The sequence below is a fragment of the Euprymna scolopes genome, chromosome 3, assembly GCF_053919585.1.
Source record: "Euprymna scolopes isolate OS-2025 chromosome 3, ASM5391958v1, whole genome shotgun sequence".
Classification (NCBI taxonomy): Eukaryota; Metazoa; Mollusca; class Cephalopoda; order Sepiida; family Sepiolidae; genus Euprymna; species Euprymna scolopes.
The window spans coordinates 71686125-71703815 of record NC_136484.1 but is presented as its reverse complement, the minus strand read 5'-3'; the positions used below and the strand labels follow the sequence as shown (position 1 = coordinate 71703815).

At 28.9% G+C, this 17691-nt stretch overlaps 1 protein-coding gene across 1 annotated transcript in view; it reads right to left on the bottom strand.

Moving 5' to 3' along the window:
- Positions 1-1502: 1502 nt before the first annotated feature.
- Positions 1503-17691, bottom strand: part of LOC145256149 (R3H domain-containing protein 4-like) — a 111282-nt gene continuing 95093 nt past the window's right edge. Inside the window, exons 6-7 of the mRNA XM_080114735.1 lie at positions 17025-17166; positions 1503-2842 (exon numbers count right to left, since the gene is read on the bottom strand). Coding sequence (XP_079970861.1) covers positions 2739-2842; positions 17025-17166 — 246 coding nt within the window. The 3' untranslated portion in view covers positions 1503-2738. The remainder of the gene's footprint in view (positions 2843-17024; positions 17167-17691) is intronic.

Sequence of the window (17691 nt, the reverse complement as noted above, 5' to 3'; positions counted from 1 at the left end):
TAAATATAAGTAACAGTTTTGATACGAAGACAAACAATTTGTAATCTGTTTGGAGTTCATGTATTATTTGATAATTCAAACATTTCTACAAAACTGAATCTAGAATAGCCACTAAGAAAATATTGAAGATTATATATTTAATTATCAATTGTTTATTAATGTTTTTTCAAGAAAAATATTTTAAAACTAATCATCTTAATTGTAGTTGCTGATAATATTAACTGTTATTAAATTCATAGCATGTTTTAAAATACAGACATAAAGCAAATATATAAAGTATAAAGTCATTTTTTGTTACAAAAGATGTTGATAAATGTAAGCAATATAAAATGTATTGTCTACTGTACTCAACACTTAATCACTAAAATCATTATTGTTCATCTAACACAGAAATATTTTCACAAACTCTCACAATCGAAACGTTATTATAATTTTGTGCTGTTGTTTTATACATTGTTACACTGTAAGCAGAGTGATGATTACTGAATTAGATTTTTTTTAAGTGAACAATCTTATAAAATAGCTTTGACAATGATTATTTTTAAGAATATGTTAGAAAGTGAAGACAATTTCAATTTAATGAACAATTAACAGATAACACATTAAGAATAAACAGATTTTAACAACTATTTGGAATTGGTAGAACAGAAAAAAATCAGAAAAAAAAAATTAAATGAAAAAATACTTTCCTAGTTTTATTATTCTGATAAGCAAAAAAAGTTAAAAATTAAAAAAAAACTAACATATTACGATTTACTCATTTTATAAAGAATAAATGCTTGGTTTCAGAAATAAGTAATTATTTATTTGAAATCTAAAATAAAATTAAAACAATGATCATAAGTATATAAATAACAAAAATTGAAGTATTATTTCCTGAAAGCTAACAATATACCATGATCTCGTTTACAAAAAAAACAAAAAAAAAAAAACAGTTACAACTGTATATTTAAAATTATTAAAAGGTAGTTCATATAAATAATTTTTATTCACGCATTTAATTTCTTATAAGTGACTTTAAAAAATAGTTTTATTTGAAAACATTACAATTAAAAAAATACTTTGAAATTTATTTTTTGAAAAAAATTAAAAGCAAAAGAAAATTTATTCGTAAAAAGTGAGAAAAAGTTTTCAAATTGATTTCTAGAAATATAATGAAAATGATTAAGCGGTTTTGTCTTATTCCTTTTTTAAGAAAAAAGGAAATGATATCTACACAAATGGAAAGAAAAGATTAATTGTGGGCTGTCAGGGGATGTTTCAGAATTGGACCAAGTGAAGAATTTTATCATTAAGACGAAATTCAAAAGAAAATGAGATCTTTGCAGTGGTTGTTATGGTATATTCATACCAAAAAAAATTTTTTTTAATTTATTGATTTTTTTGGTTTATTTATTAAGAATTTTAATTTCCATGCAAGTTTCACACAAATATGGATGATTATGTGAAGATATTAATGGCCAAAGAATAATAAACAAAATTTTTTAAATGGCCAAGATCGCTCAAGATGTTATTTTCATTTTATTTTGAAATGAATATATTTTCAGAAATCTCATTTTCTTAAAACTTACAATGCTGCCAGATACAAAATAAGTAAACATAACATTAAAGGATATATCTAAAATAAAACAAAACAAACATGTACACCTAGAAATAAAACACATTTATCATGAATAGAAATGTTTAGCTAGGATATCTGATGATTACACTATTCTACAGGGTGCCCGTAAAGTCTAGGAACATAGGATAATTAGATATTTGTCAGTTGTCATATCAGCCAAGGACCATCATTCTAACAACCTAGAAACTGATTTGAACCATCAAACCTTTCTTTGTTTGGTTCAATCCTAGGAGGTCCATTCTCTTTCTAAAGAGGGTTTGGCTTACTTCTGATAGCCTAAGAAACCCATACTGAAGAATGCTGATGGGTCCATTTTTGGATATTTTTGTGTCAAAACAGATCCTCTCTTCTTCCATTGGGGGAAACTGATTCCCTCCTACCTTCTGACCTTGTTATGTTTTGCTGCAACTGATTTCTTTCTTTTTTTTTCTTTTTTTATTTTTGCAGATATGTCTAGATTTTACGGATATCCTATACATCTAATAATCACCGCACATTTCTTTAATATGTAATATCCACACAATAGTTGAATAAATCACTTAACTAAACTTCAGAAACAAACAGTAAACACATGGATCGTTCGAAATTGGACAGATATTAAAATTGAAATTGCCAATTCGACAGTCAGAAATCCATACACAATTATTTAATCTAGTTTTGTAATTAAAGAAAAAAAAGAAACTACTAAAATAAACTATGTTTCTTTTTTTTAAATGATTGTGAAACAAAAACTAGTTATAAACAACAAAATGAATAAAAATCACAAAGTTACAGACTGACTTGTTTGTTAGCTATTATAAAGTCTGAAACAATTGCATAATGAAGTTACAATGAAAACTTAAAAATCCACTCAAACTCTTACTTAATCTATATGGTAAAATAAATTCTATAAAAATAAATTCTTCTTTAAAATCGATAAATTTGAAAGAATTTATAAATATTTTAAAATAAAGAATCTATTAAAAGTATTACAATCCAATTAAGAATTACAGAAAATAAAAGGTGGCGAGACATTAAGAGGAATTCGTGCAAACCAAATTAAAGTGGGCATAAGAATAACTTTCAAATTTCCAAGTCCGTTTCCATTCAGTCGAAGATGGTGACCTTCAGGTCATCATTATCGGTTTTTTTGGATGTATTGGCTTAAAAGAACATTTGGAGGCTTGAAGTATTCCTTGTTATTCTCCACCTCTGTCCGACGAGTTCCTTCGTTATCGAAACCTGCAATGGACAAAAAAGAGTTATAGATATATATATATATTATTTAATTGGAATTCATTATTGAGATGAGCATTATTTATTAATTTATTTATTGCGGACTGTTATCCTCATCTTTATTAGTTGTTGTTTCACAACATTTCGGCCAACTATTTTCTGGCCTTCGTCATATGGTAACCGTGACGGGATAGGAACTCTGAATCACCTAATTCTAACTGCATTCTCAGCAATTACTGCCATCAATAGTTGTTATCGTCTCACCATGTTTTGGCCAAGTAAGCCTCTGGTCGGTTTTGGGTAGGATTGAAACCGCTATCTTCAGACAATTCTCAAGTTTTTCACCTTCAATCTGTAAGGTTCGGTCAGGGTGGAGTTTGCGTTGGTTACAGAAATGGATAAGTTTTATTTTAGTTTTGGAAAATTTAACATCGTTTCTTGTTGCCAATTTATTAATTTTATTTATGTTGTGTTGTAATTTTCTTTCGACGGTGTGAATATATTTTGATCTGTAGCTGACTGAGCAGTCATCTACGTATAAGGAATTATGTATATCATCTACGTATAAGGAATTATGTATATCATCTACGTATAAGGAATTATGTATCTAATCTACGTATAAGGAATTATGTATCTAATCTACGTATAAGGAATTATGTATATCATCTACGTATGAGGAATTATGTATCTCATCTACGTATAAGGAATTATGTATATCATCTACGTATGAGGAATTATGTATCTCATCTACGTATAAGGAATTATGTATATCATCTACGTATGTGGAATTAATTATATCATCTATGTATAAGGAATTAATTATATCATCTATGTATAAGGAATTATGTATCTCATCTACATATAAGGAATTATGTATATCATTTACGTATGAGGAATTATGTATATCATCTACGTATAAGGAATTATGTATATCATCTACGTATAAGGAATTATGTATATCATCTACGTATAAGGAATTATGTATATCATCTACGTATAAGGAATTATGTATATCATCTACGTATAAGGAATTATGTATATCATCTACGTATAAGGAATTATGTATATCATCTACGTATAAGGAATTATGTATATCATCTACGTATAAGGAATTATGTATATCATCTACGTATAAGGAATTATGTATATCATCTACGTATAAGGAATTATGTATATCATCTACGTATAAGGAATTATGTATATCATCTACGTATAAGGAATTAATTATATCATCTACGTATGAGGAATTATGTATATCATCTACGTATAAGGAATTATGTATGTTATCTACGTATGAGTAATTATGTATATCATCTACGTATGAGTAATTATGTATATGATCTACGTATGAGTAATTATGTATATCATCTACGTATAAGGAATTATGTATATCATCTACATATAAGGAATTATGTATATCATCTACGTATGAGGAATTATGTATATCATCTACGTATGAGGAATTATGTATATCATCTACGTATGAGGAATTATGTATATCATCTACATATAAGGAATTATGTATATCATCTATGTATGAGGAATTATGTATATCATCTATGTATGAGTAATTATGTATATCATCTACGTATAAGGAATTATGTATATCATCTACATATAAGTAATTATGTATATCATCTATGTATGAGGAATTATGTATATCATCTACGTATAAGGAATTATGTATATCATCTATGTATGAGTAATTATGTATATCATCTACGTATAAGGAATTATGTATATCATCTACATATAAGGAATTATGTATATCATCTATGTATGAGGAATTATGTATATCATCTACGTATAAGGAATTATGTATATCATCTACGTATAAGGAATTATGTATATCATCTACATATAAGTAATTATGTATATCATCTACGTATAAGGAATTATGTATATCATCTACATATAAGGAATTATGTATATCATCTACATATAAGGAATTATGTATATCATCTACATATAAGGAATTATGTATATCATCTACGTATGAGGAATTATGTATATCATCTACGTATGAGGAATTATGTATATCATCTACGTATGAGGAATTATGTATATCATCTACGCATAAGGAATTATGTATATCATCTACGTATAAGGAATTATGTATATCATCTACATATAAGGAATTATGTATATCATCTACGTATGAGGAATTATGTATATCATCTACGTATGAGGAATAATGTATATCATCTACGTATGAGTAATTATGTATATCATCTACGTATAAGGAATTATGTATATCATCTACGTATAAGGAATTATGTATATCATCTACATATAAGGAATTATGTATATCATCTACGTATGAGGAATTATGTATATCATCTACGTATGAGGAATTATGTATATCATCTACGTATAAGGAATTATGTATATCATCTACATATAAGGAATTATGTATATCATCTACGTATGAGGAATTATGTATATCATCTACGTATGAGTAATTATGTATATCATCTATGTATAAGGAATTATGTATATCATCTACATATAAGGAATTATGTATATCATCTACGTATGAGGAATTATGTGTATCATCTACGTATGAGTAATTATGTATATCATCTACGTATAAGGAATTATGTATATCATCTACGTATGAGGAATTAATTATATCATCTACATATAAGGAATTATGTATCTCATCTACGTATAAGGAATTATGTATATCATCTACGTATGAGGAATTATGTATATCATCTACGTATAAGGAATTATGTATATCATCTACGTATGAGTAATTATGTATATCATCTACGTATGAGTAATTATGTATATCATCTACGTATGAGTAATTATGTATATCATCTACGTATAAGGAATTATGTATATCATCTACGTATAAGGAATTATGTATATCATCTACATATAAGGAATTATGTATATCATCTACCTATAAGGAATTATGTATATCATCTACGTATGAGGAATTATGTATATCATCTACGTATAAGGAATTATGTATATCATCTACGTATGAGTAATTATGTATATCATCTACGTATGAGTAATTATGTATATCATCTACGTATAAGGAATTATGTATATCATCTACGTATAAGGAATTATGTATATCATCTACGTATAAGGAATTATGTATATCATCTACCTATAAGGAATTATGTATATCATCTACCTATAAGGAATTATGTATATCATCTACCTATAAGGAATTATGTATATCATCTACCTATAAGGAATTATGTATATCATCTACATATAAGGAATTATCTATATCATCTACGTATGAGGAATTATGTACATCATCTACGTATGAGGAATTATGTATATCATCTACGTATAAGGAATTATGTATATCATCTATGTATGAGGAATTATGTATATCATCTATGTATAAGGAATTATGTATATCATCTATGTATAAGGAATTATGTATATCATCTATGTATGAGGAATTATGTATATCATCTATGTATGAGGAATTATGTATATCATCTATGTATGAGGAATTATGTATATCATCTACGTATGAGGAATTATCTATATCATCTACGTATGAGGAATTATGTATCTCATCTACGTATGAGGAATTATGTATATCATCTATGTATAAGGAATTATGTATATCATCTATGTATGAGGAATTATGTATATCATCTATGTATGAGGAATTATGTATATCATCTATGTATGAGGAATTATGTATATCATCTACGTATGAGGAATTATCTATATCATCTACGTATAAGGAATTATGTATCTCATCTACGTATAAGGAATCATGTATATCATCTATGTGTAAGGAATCATGTATATCATCTACGTATAAGGAATTATGTATCTCATCTATGTATGAGGAATTATGTATATCATCTACGTATAAGGAATTAATTATATCATCTACGTATGAGGAATTATGTATCTCATCTATGTATGAGGAATTATGTATCTCATCTATGTATGAGGAATTATGTATATCATCTACGTATAAGAAATTATGTATATCATCTACGTATGAGGAATTATGTATCTCATCTACATATAAGGAATTATGTATCTCATCTATGTATGAGGAATTATGTATATCATCTACGTATAAGGAATTATGTATATCATCTACGTATAAGGAATTATGTATATCATCTACGTATGAGGAATTATGTATATCATCTATGTATAAGGAATTATGTATATCATCTACGTATAAGGAATTATGTATCTCATCTATGTATAAGGAATTATGTATATCATCTACGTATAAGGAATTAATTATATCATCTATGTATGAGGAATTATGTATATCATCTACGTATAAGGAATTATGTATATCATCTACGTATGAGGAATTAATTATATCATCTACATATAAGGAATTATGTATCTCATCTACGTATAAGGAATTATGTATATCATCTACGTATGAGGAATTATGTATATCATCTACGTATAAGGAATTATGTATATCATCTACGTATGAGTAATTATGTATATCATCTACGTATGAGTAATTATGTATATCATCTACGTATGAGTAATTATGTATATCATCTACGTATAAGGAATTATGTATATCATCTACATATAAGGAATTATGTATATCATCTACCTATAAGGAATTATGTATATCATCTACGTATGAGGAATTATGTATATCATCTACGTATAAGGAATTATGTATATCATCTACGTATGAGTAATTATGTATATCATCTACGTATGAGTAATTATGTATATCATCTACGTATAAGGAATTATGTATATCATCTACGTATAAGGAATTATGTATATCATCTACGTATAAGGAATTATGTATATCATCTACCTATAAGGAATTATGTATATCATCTACCTATAAGGAATTATGTATATCATCTACCTATAAGGAATTATGTATATCATCTACATATAAGGAATTATCTATATCATCTACGTATGAGGAATTATGTATATCATCTACGTATGAGGAATTATGTATATCATCTACGTATAAGGAATTATGTATATCATCTATGTATGAGGAATTATGTATATCATCTATGTATAAGGAATTATGTATATCATCTATGTATAAGGAATTATGTATATCATCTATGTATGAGGAATTATGTATATCATCTATGTATGAGGAATTATGTATATCATCTATGTATGAGGAATTATGTATATAATCTACGTATGAGGAATTATCTATATCATCTACGTATGAGGAATTATGTATCTCATCTACGTATGAGGAATTATGTATATCATCTATGTATAAGGAATTATGTATATCATCTATGTATGAGGAATTATGTATATCATCTATGTATGAGGAATTATGTATATCATCTATGTATGAGGAATTATGTATATCATCTACGTATGAGGAATTATCTATATCATCTACGTATAAGGAATTATGTATCTCATCTACGTATAAGGAATCATGTATATCATCTATGTGTAAGGAATCATGTATATCATCTACGTATAAGGAATTATGTATCTCATCTATGTATGAGGAATTATGTATATCATCTACGTATAAGGAATTAATTATATCATCTACGTATGAGGAATTATGTATCTCATCTATGTATGAGGAATTATGTATCTCATCTATGTATGAGGAATTATGTATATCATCTACGTATAAGGAATTATGTATATCATCTACGTATGAGGAATTATGTATCTCATCTACATATAAGGAATTATGTATCTCATCTATGTATGAGGAATTATGTATATCATCTACGTATAAGGAATTATGTATATCATCTACGTATAAGGAATTATGTATATCATCTACGTATGAGGAATTATGTATATCATCTATGTATAAGGAATTATGTATATCATCTACGTATAAGGAATTATGTATCTCATCTATGTATAAGGAATTATGTATATCATCTACGTATAAGGAATTACGTATATCATCTACGTATGAGGAATTATGTATCTCATCTTTGTATAAGGAATTATGTATATCATCTACGTATGAGGAATTATGTATCTCATCTACGTATAAGGAATTATGTATATCATCTACGTATAAGGAATTATGTATCTCATCTACGTATGAGGAATTATGTATATCATCTACGTATGAGTAATTATGTATATCATCTACGTATGAGTAATTATGTATATCATCTACGTATAAGGAATTATGTATATCATCTACATATAAGGAATTATGTATATCATCTACCTATAAGGAATTATGTATATCATCTACGTATGAGGAATTATGTATATCATCTACGTATAAGGAATTATGTATATCATCTACGTATGAGTAATTATGTATATCATCTACGTATGAGTAATTATGTATATCATCTACGTATAAGGAATTATGTATATCATCTACGTATAAGGAATTATGTATATCATCTACGTATAAGGAATTATGTATATCATCTACCTATAAGGAATTATGTATATCATCTACCTATAAGGAATTATGTATATCATCTACCTATAAGGAATTATGTATATCATCTACATATAAGGAATTATCTATATCATCTACGTATGAGGAATTATGTATATCATCTACGTATGAGGAATTATGTATATCATCTACGTATAAGGAATTATGTATATCATCTATGTATGAGGAATTATGTATATCATCTATGTATAAGGAATTATGTATATCATCTATGTATAAGGAATTATGTATATCATCTATGTATGAGGAATTATGTATATCATCTATGTATGAGGAATTATGTATATCATCTATGTATGAGGAATTATGTATATAATCTACGTATGAGGAATTATCTATATCATCTACGTATGAGGAATTATGTATCTCATCTACGTATGAGGAATTATGTATATCATCTATGTATAAGGAATTATGTATATCATCTATGTATGAGGAATTATGTATATCATCTATGTATGAGGAATTATGTATATCATCTATGTATGAGGAATTATGTATATCATCTACGTATGAGGAATTATCTATATCATCTACGTATAAGGAATTATGTATCTCATCTACGTATAAGGAATCATGTATATCATCTATGTGTAAGGAATCATGTATATCATCTACGTATAAGGAATTATGTATCTCATCTATGTATGAGGAATTATGTATATCATCTACGTATAAGGAATTAATTATATCATCTACGTATGAGGAATTATGTATCTCATCTATGTATGAGGAATTATGTATCTCATCTATGTATGAGGAATTATGTATATCATCTACGTATAAGGAATTATGTATATCATCTACGTATGAGGAATTATGTATCTCATCTACATATAAGGAATTATGTATCTCATCTATGTATGAGGAATTATGTATATCATCTACGTATAAGGAATTATGTATATCATCTACGTATAAGGAATTATGTATATCATCTACGTATGAGGAATTATGTATATCATCTATGTATAAGGAATTATGTATATCATCTACGTATAAGGAATTATGTATCTCATCTATGTATAAGGAATTATGTATATCATCTACGTATAAGGAATTACGTATATCATCTACGTATGAGGAATTATGTATCTCATCTTTGTATAAGGAATTATGTATATCATCTACGTATGAGGAATTATGTATCTCATCTACGTATAAGGAATTATGTATATCATCTACGTATAAGGAATTATGTATCTCATCTACGTATGAGGAATTATGTATATCATCTACGTATAAGGAATTATGTATCTCATCTATGTATAAGGAATTATGTATATCATCTACGTATAAGGAATTATGTATCTCATCTATGTATAAGGAATTATGTATATCATCTACGTATAAAGAATTATGTATATCATCTACGTATAAGGAATTATGTATCTCATCTACGTATAAGGAATTATGTATATCATCTACGTATGAGGAATTATGTATATCATCTACGTATAAGGAATTATGTATCTCATCTACGTATGAGGAATTATTTATATCATCTACGTATAAGGAATTATGTATATCATCTACGTATAAGGAATTATGTATCTCATCTACGTATAAGGAATTATGTATCTCATCTACGTATGAGGAATTATGTATATCATCTACGTATAAGGAATTATGTATATCATCTACGTATAAGGAATTATGTATCTCATCTACGTATGAGGAATTATTTATATCATCTACGTATAAGGAATTATGTATATCATCTACGTATAAGGAATAATGTATCTCATCTATGTATAAGGAATTATGTATATCATCTACGTATAAGGAATTATGTATCTCATCTATGTATAAGGAATTATGTATATCATCTACGTATGAGGAATTATGTATATCATCTACGTATGAGGAATTATGTATATCATCTACGTATGAGGAATTATGTATACCATCTACGTATGAGGAATTATGTATATCATCTACATATAAGGAATTATCATCTACGTATAAGGAATTATTTATATCATCTACGTATAAGGAATTGTGTATATCATCTACGTATGAGGAATTGTGTATATCATCTACGTATGAGGAATTATGTATATCATCTATGTATAAGGAATTATGTATATCAGGAGAATGTTCTTTTATAATATTGTTGATGTTGATGTTAAAGAGAGTTGTTGACAATATGCTGCCTTGAAGAACTCCATCTTCTTGATTCTGTGGGTCTGATAAAGTAGAGTCTATGCGAACTTGAAAATATCTGTCTGTTAGGAAGTTTTTTATGAATTCAGGTAGTCTATCTCTTAGTCCCATGTTGTGGAGATCTTTTATGATACCGTGTTTCCAAGTAGTTTCATATGCTTTCTCAAGATAAAAAAAAAACAGATGTTACATGTTCCTTATTAATGAAAGCTTCTCTGATGTAATTTTCAAGGTTAGTGATGTAGTCTATACATCCTCGATTTTTTTGTCATCCACATTGAGTTTCTGAAATTATTTTGTTATCTAAATACCATATGAGACGGTAATTGATTATTCTTTCAAACGTTTTACATAGTCAGCTTGTGAGAGCTATTTGTCTGTAGTTTTCTGGGTTTGATGTATCTTTTCCCAATTTGGGTATCTGTATTATTGTTGCTTGTTTCTATGAACTTAGGAAATCTTTTGTTTCCTATATCTTATGAATTTTGAGAAGAATTTGTTTAAGGAAGCTGAAGTGCACTTCATCTGGTCCTACGGCCAAGTTGTGGGATTTTTCTGTGGCGGTTCCTAGTTCATTGAGTGAAAACATTTTATTGCAAGGCTCTTGGTTTTTGGAGTTAAAGTTTATTTTGTGCTTTTCTTCATATTTTTTAAGTATTTGAAATTGTTTATTGTAGTGTTTTGATGATGGAATTTTGGCAAAAATTTTAGCTAGTGTATTGGCAAAATCTTTTTTTTTGTTATTTTCTGTTTTTTTGTGAGGAGATGTTTGATTGGGTTAGGATTATATTTTCCAGATATTTTCCTAATCATTTTCCAGATGATTTTGAGTTTAGTAGTGGTGTTGATTTTGCTGACAAATTGTTCAATTAGATTCTTTAATTGTTTTTTGAGTTTTAGCTCTTTGTTGTTTGTATTATATTAAGTTGTTGGTTGTTTTTTAAAATTTTCTTAAGGCTGCCTTTCTCTGTCTGATAACCGTTTTATATTCTGGATTAAACCATGGTTTGTTTTTCTTTCCAGAAGGAGAATTTTTTAAGTATGCATTTTTTGGCTATTGTTATGAGTCCTTTGGTGAATTCTTCCATTGTTTGGATTTGATGTTCTGATAATTGTAATGAACAGAGTTCTTTAAATTTGGCCTAGTTGGCTTTGTTTGCGTTCCATCCGGGTATGTGGTTTTATGAGTTATTGTAATGGATTATAATAGGGTAGTGATCACTTCCACATCGTTCTTTGTAGGTGCTCCATGTATAATCCAAGAAGCTTGATGGATCACATATGGTAAGATCAATGGCACTAGGTGATCCATTTGTTGGATTTAAGTATGTTGGATTTTTTGGATTGAGGAAACATAAATCATTTTTGTTAATTAGTTGTTCAATTTTATTTCCTTTTGAGTTAGTGACTTTACATCTCTAGAACGTACTGTGAGTGTTAAAGTTTTCTAGAAGGATGAATGGTGAAGGTAGTTGTTTTATTAAATTTTCTAGTTCATTTTCATTTATTAGTTCATGAGGGGAGATGTATATTGAGCAGATTGTGATTGTTTTGTGTAATGTGACTCGAGTTGTGATTGTTTGAAGATTTGTTTTGACAGAGAAATTTCTTTGAGGTATGTTATTGTTTACAAGAATTGAAGTGCCTCCATTTGCATGAAGGCCTGTGTTATGGAAATAGTTGTATTATTCATAGTTTGGTGTTTGAAATTGCTATTGTTTTGTAAGAAAGGTTTCTTGCAAGCAGACAATGGCTGGGTAGAAGAGTGAAATGAGTATAAGAAGTTTGTTTTAGATCTTATTTGTTTTAGATCTTATTTGTTGAAAACAAACATAGATCGATTGTTAATTTAGAAAAAAAATAGCCATTATCATTATCTATATATTGTCTTTCTTTATACAGTACAGTAAATCAATCTAATAACTGGCCAACTCTTTATAATTGGGAGAAAAATACATAAACATTTTTTTATAGAGGGAAGATAGAGAATAGTTAACAGAGCTCCCCCTCCCTATCCATATGTTAAGAATGGTTTTCAAAATAGTAACATTATTATAAAGAAACTCATTCTTGACATGGTAACAGATTTTGATAACTATTCTGTTTGTACACTGTTTTCTTATTTTGAATACATTTGTTAACATTTTGTTCATAAAAATCAATTACAAAGAAAATATTTTAGAAAAATTTACCCCCCTCCCAAATATATTTTTTACATTTTGAAAAATATATGTTGATATTATATTGAACATTTTTAAAACCATTAAATCTCTAATTAAATATTGAGAAATTTTTAAAGAATCAGAATCAGAAATTTGGAACAGAAACACTAATATATATATATATATATATATATATATATATATTAGGTTAAGAAGAAAATTCTTGTGAAATTTTTAATTTTGATTTCAAATGATGTATTTTCAAAAAGTTTTTGTTATAAACCTTTACTTTATATATCACTAGCGGGGGGTACCCGGCGATGCCCGGGTGTCTTGAGGTAAATCAAAACTCCGGGGGGGGGGGGGGGTAAAAAAATGTTTTGGTAGGTAAGTATGAAAATCGAACCTGTACCCTTGAGTTGGAAATTAATGTGTGAAAAAAAAACCGTGCGATGTTACCATTGGGCCACCGCGACATACAGCGTAGACGTGTTTGAATTTATTTATCTAACTATAACTATAAAAACAGGCGTGCATAATAAAAGTTAACTTTGCTGCTTCCATTTGACCTAATTAAGAAGGTCAAATAGAAGTCACGCAACGTAAGCGTCTGTTCCCGGTGCATTGCCGCGAACACGTCCGTTTGAGTTTAGTTTCTTTTTATTTATACTAAAAAGCTCAATCAACACGCGAGAAGCCAAAATAACAATAATTTTGTAAAAATCGACGTAAATAAATCTATACACTACGCGCTTTCCTAATTCCTAGATATTATGATATAGGACCTATATACACAGTTTTAAGCGATAGTAACGACCCTGAGAGCGCGTGCGAAAGAAGCCTTTTGAAGACATACACGAAATGATCACACACATTTTGCCTTTTATATATATATACTAGCGGGGGGTACCCGGCGATGCCCGGGTGTCTTGAGGTAAATCAAAACTCCGGGGGGGGGGGTTAATAATAATAATAAAAAAATGTTTTGGTAGGTAAGTATGAGAATCGAACCCGTACCCTTGAGTTGGAAATTAATGTGTGAAAAAAAACCCGGGCGATGTTACCCATTAGGCCACCGCGACATACATACAACACACTCTGGTTTGAATTTATTTATGAAACTATAAAAACAGGCGTGTGCAATAAAAGTTAACTCTGCTGTTTCCATTTGACCTAATTAAGAAGGTCAAATAGAAGTCACACAGTTGTCTATTTTTGTTTTTTTCCCCCAACAGATGTTCGGGAGAGGGGAACCAGCTCCCAATTGTCCAGATTGAATAACAATTGTCTGATGTACAACATTGATCAAAGCTGATTGCTTCTGGACATTTCCCGGCGCAATGCTGAGAACGTTGTTCGTTGTTAACTTTGAATTAGTTTCGCTTTTTATACGAAAAAGCCTCATCAACATGCGAGAAGCCAAAATGGCAATAATTTTGTAAAAGTCGACGTAAATAAATCTAGATGCGACGCACTTTCCCAAATTGTACATATTATTATTTAGGACCCATATAAACAGTTGTAAGCGATAGTAATGAACCCGGGACCGTGTGCTCAAAAAGCCTTTTGAAGACCTACATGAAATGGTCACACACATTTTGCCTTTTATATATATAGATTTTAAAGAGCATTTTTCACTTTATCTAATTGTTTAGAACGTTCAATACAAGATGAAAAAAAACAAATTTGCACAATTTTCTTATTTCAATTCAAGTTAGGCCAAAAAGCTGCTGAAACAGCTTGCGATATCAACAAAGCACTCTTGAATGCATAGCACAATGGTGGTTTAAAAAATTTTGTGGTGGTGACGAAAGTCTTCAAGATGATGAGTGGTCGCCCATCAGATATTGACAATGATCAATGAAGAGCCTTAGTCGAAACCAATCCATGCAGAACTGTTTGAGAACTTGCTTCTGAATTAGACATAACATATACAACGATTTCCAACCACTTGAAAAAGATTGTAAGGACAAAAAAACTTGATAAATGGTGCCTCATGAATTGAACAACAACCAAAAGAAACACCATTATGAAGTGTCATCTTCCCTTCTTTTATGCAACAAGAATGACCGGTTTCTAAATCGAGTTGTGACTTGCAATGAAAAGTGGATTCTTTACGATATCTGCCGATGCTCAGCTCAGTGGTTAGATGCCGATGAAACTCTACAACACTTCCCGAAGCCAGAGTTGCAATAAAAAAAGGTTATGCTACTGTTTGGTGGTCTGCGACTGGTCTCAACCATTATACTTTTTTGAATGCAGGTGAAACCATTACAGTGAAGAAGTACTGTCAACAAATGGATGAAAAGCATCAGAAACTTTGACAATAACACCCAGCATTAATCAACAAAAAATGTCCAATTTTCCTCAATGACAATGCCTAACCGCATATTACTAAACCGACCCTGTAGAAGTTGAATGTATTGGGCTACAAAACTCTGCCTCATCCACCATACTCTCTAAAGATTTCACCAACCGACTACCACTTTTTCAAGTATCTTGACAACTTTCTGCGTGAGGAATACTTAAAAATTCTAAACGATATCAAAAATGTCTTCAGCAACTTCACGCAATGCAAGATTTTTATGTTAGTGGCATAAATACACTTGTTTTGTGTTGGTAAAAGTGTCTTGATTCTGATGGTGCTTATTTTGATCAATAAATTTTTGTTTGAGCCAAGATATGCTCATCTGAATTCAAAAGTTAAAAACCACAAGAACTTTCTTGTCAACCTATATATGTAGTTAAACACCACTTGTATAGATGAAAATATCTGATAACATGTCATGCAGTTTACCCTGATGATTACCTTTGGGCATGAAATGTGGAAATCTACGTAGCTTAACTGCCATAAATATATTTTCCTAATTTACTATATATATATATATATATATATATATATATATATATATATATATATAAACTCTGTAATATACAATTTTATGTCTTAAAGAATTAAAATAATACTTCAAAATTAATTAAAAGGAAAACCAACAGCTTAATAGAAATGTTTATTATGTTTAGTATTTTTGAGATGAGAATTAATAATTACTATTATTCGGACTACTATTCTCATTTTGATTGTTATATTCACATTTCAACTGATGCAACCTCCAACCTTTTTCAGATGCACTTTTTGAACTTCTAAACATTCTTGGCAAACTTTGGAAATCTTCATTTTAAACTCAGTTTGAAATTTTGTATGGTTTCCTGAGTTTGATATAAAAAGTTTAACCAGGTTTCCAAGTTCGAAAAGATGCATCTGAAGAAGGTTGGAGATTTCATTGGCAGAAACATTGTGACTAGGAAAACCGAGATGAATAATTCAAATAATACAAGGAATGTCTATGTTTTATTAAATTTTAAAAAAATGAATAATTTTTTTTTACAATATTGATAAAGATAATTGCACAATGTTGAGACATTTGATACTGACTTTTTGACTTCAAATCCAGGTACTGACAAATGGCATGCAGCAGCATTCGTTCAAATGAATTGGCAAGTTGAGATATGTAAATGGCGGTTGGCCATTCCTGGAAGAAAGTAACCAACTCTTCCTCGATGGACATTAGCAAACCCTGAAAAGACACAAAAAAATAAAAATGTTGTGAAAAGTATGGCATAGTAATAATTTTTTCTAATCACACTTTGGCATAATTGTTTAAAAATGTACAGAAAGTAGTCTGTCATGATAACAGCTTATAATACAATATAATTTATGGAAAGTAGAAAGTGAATTTTGGGTTTACTTTCAACAACCTTGTAACTCTCGCTTCTCTTATTTTGTCCTTCAGTCCTCATATTCCATGAGTGACGTTTCTGACAAAGGGAGTAGAATTTTTTCTTCATATGATTTTTTTCTATCCATATAACATTTATTGCTGGCTAGGTTTTGATCTTGAAGTGATTTCTTTTAGCTCCTTACATCAAGTGGCTTCATGCTTTGTTTGGAACGATTTCCATAAAAAAAAAAAACACTATTGGGTTTAAGTTTTCCTAATACACAATGATCTCCCATGGATTAATTTAGCTACATGATCACTGATGAAAAAGATATGACACAAAGCTCACTTCCTCTTTTCCGTCTGGCCATTGAGAAGTGT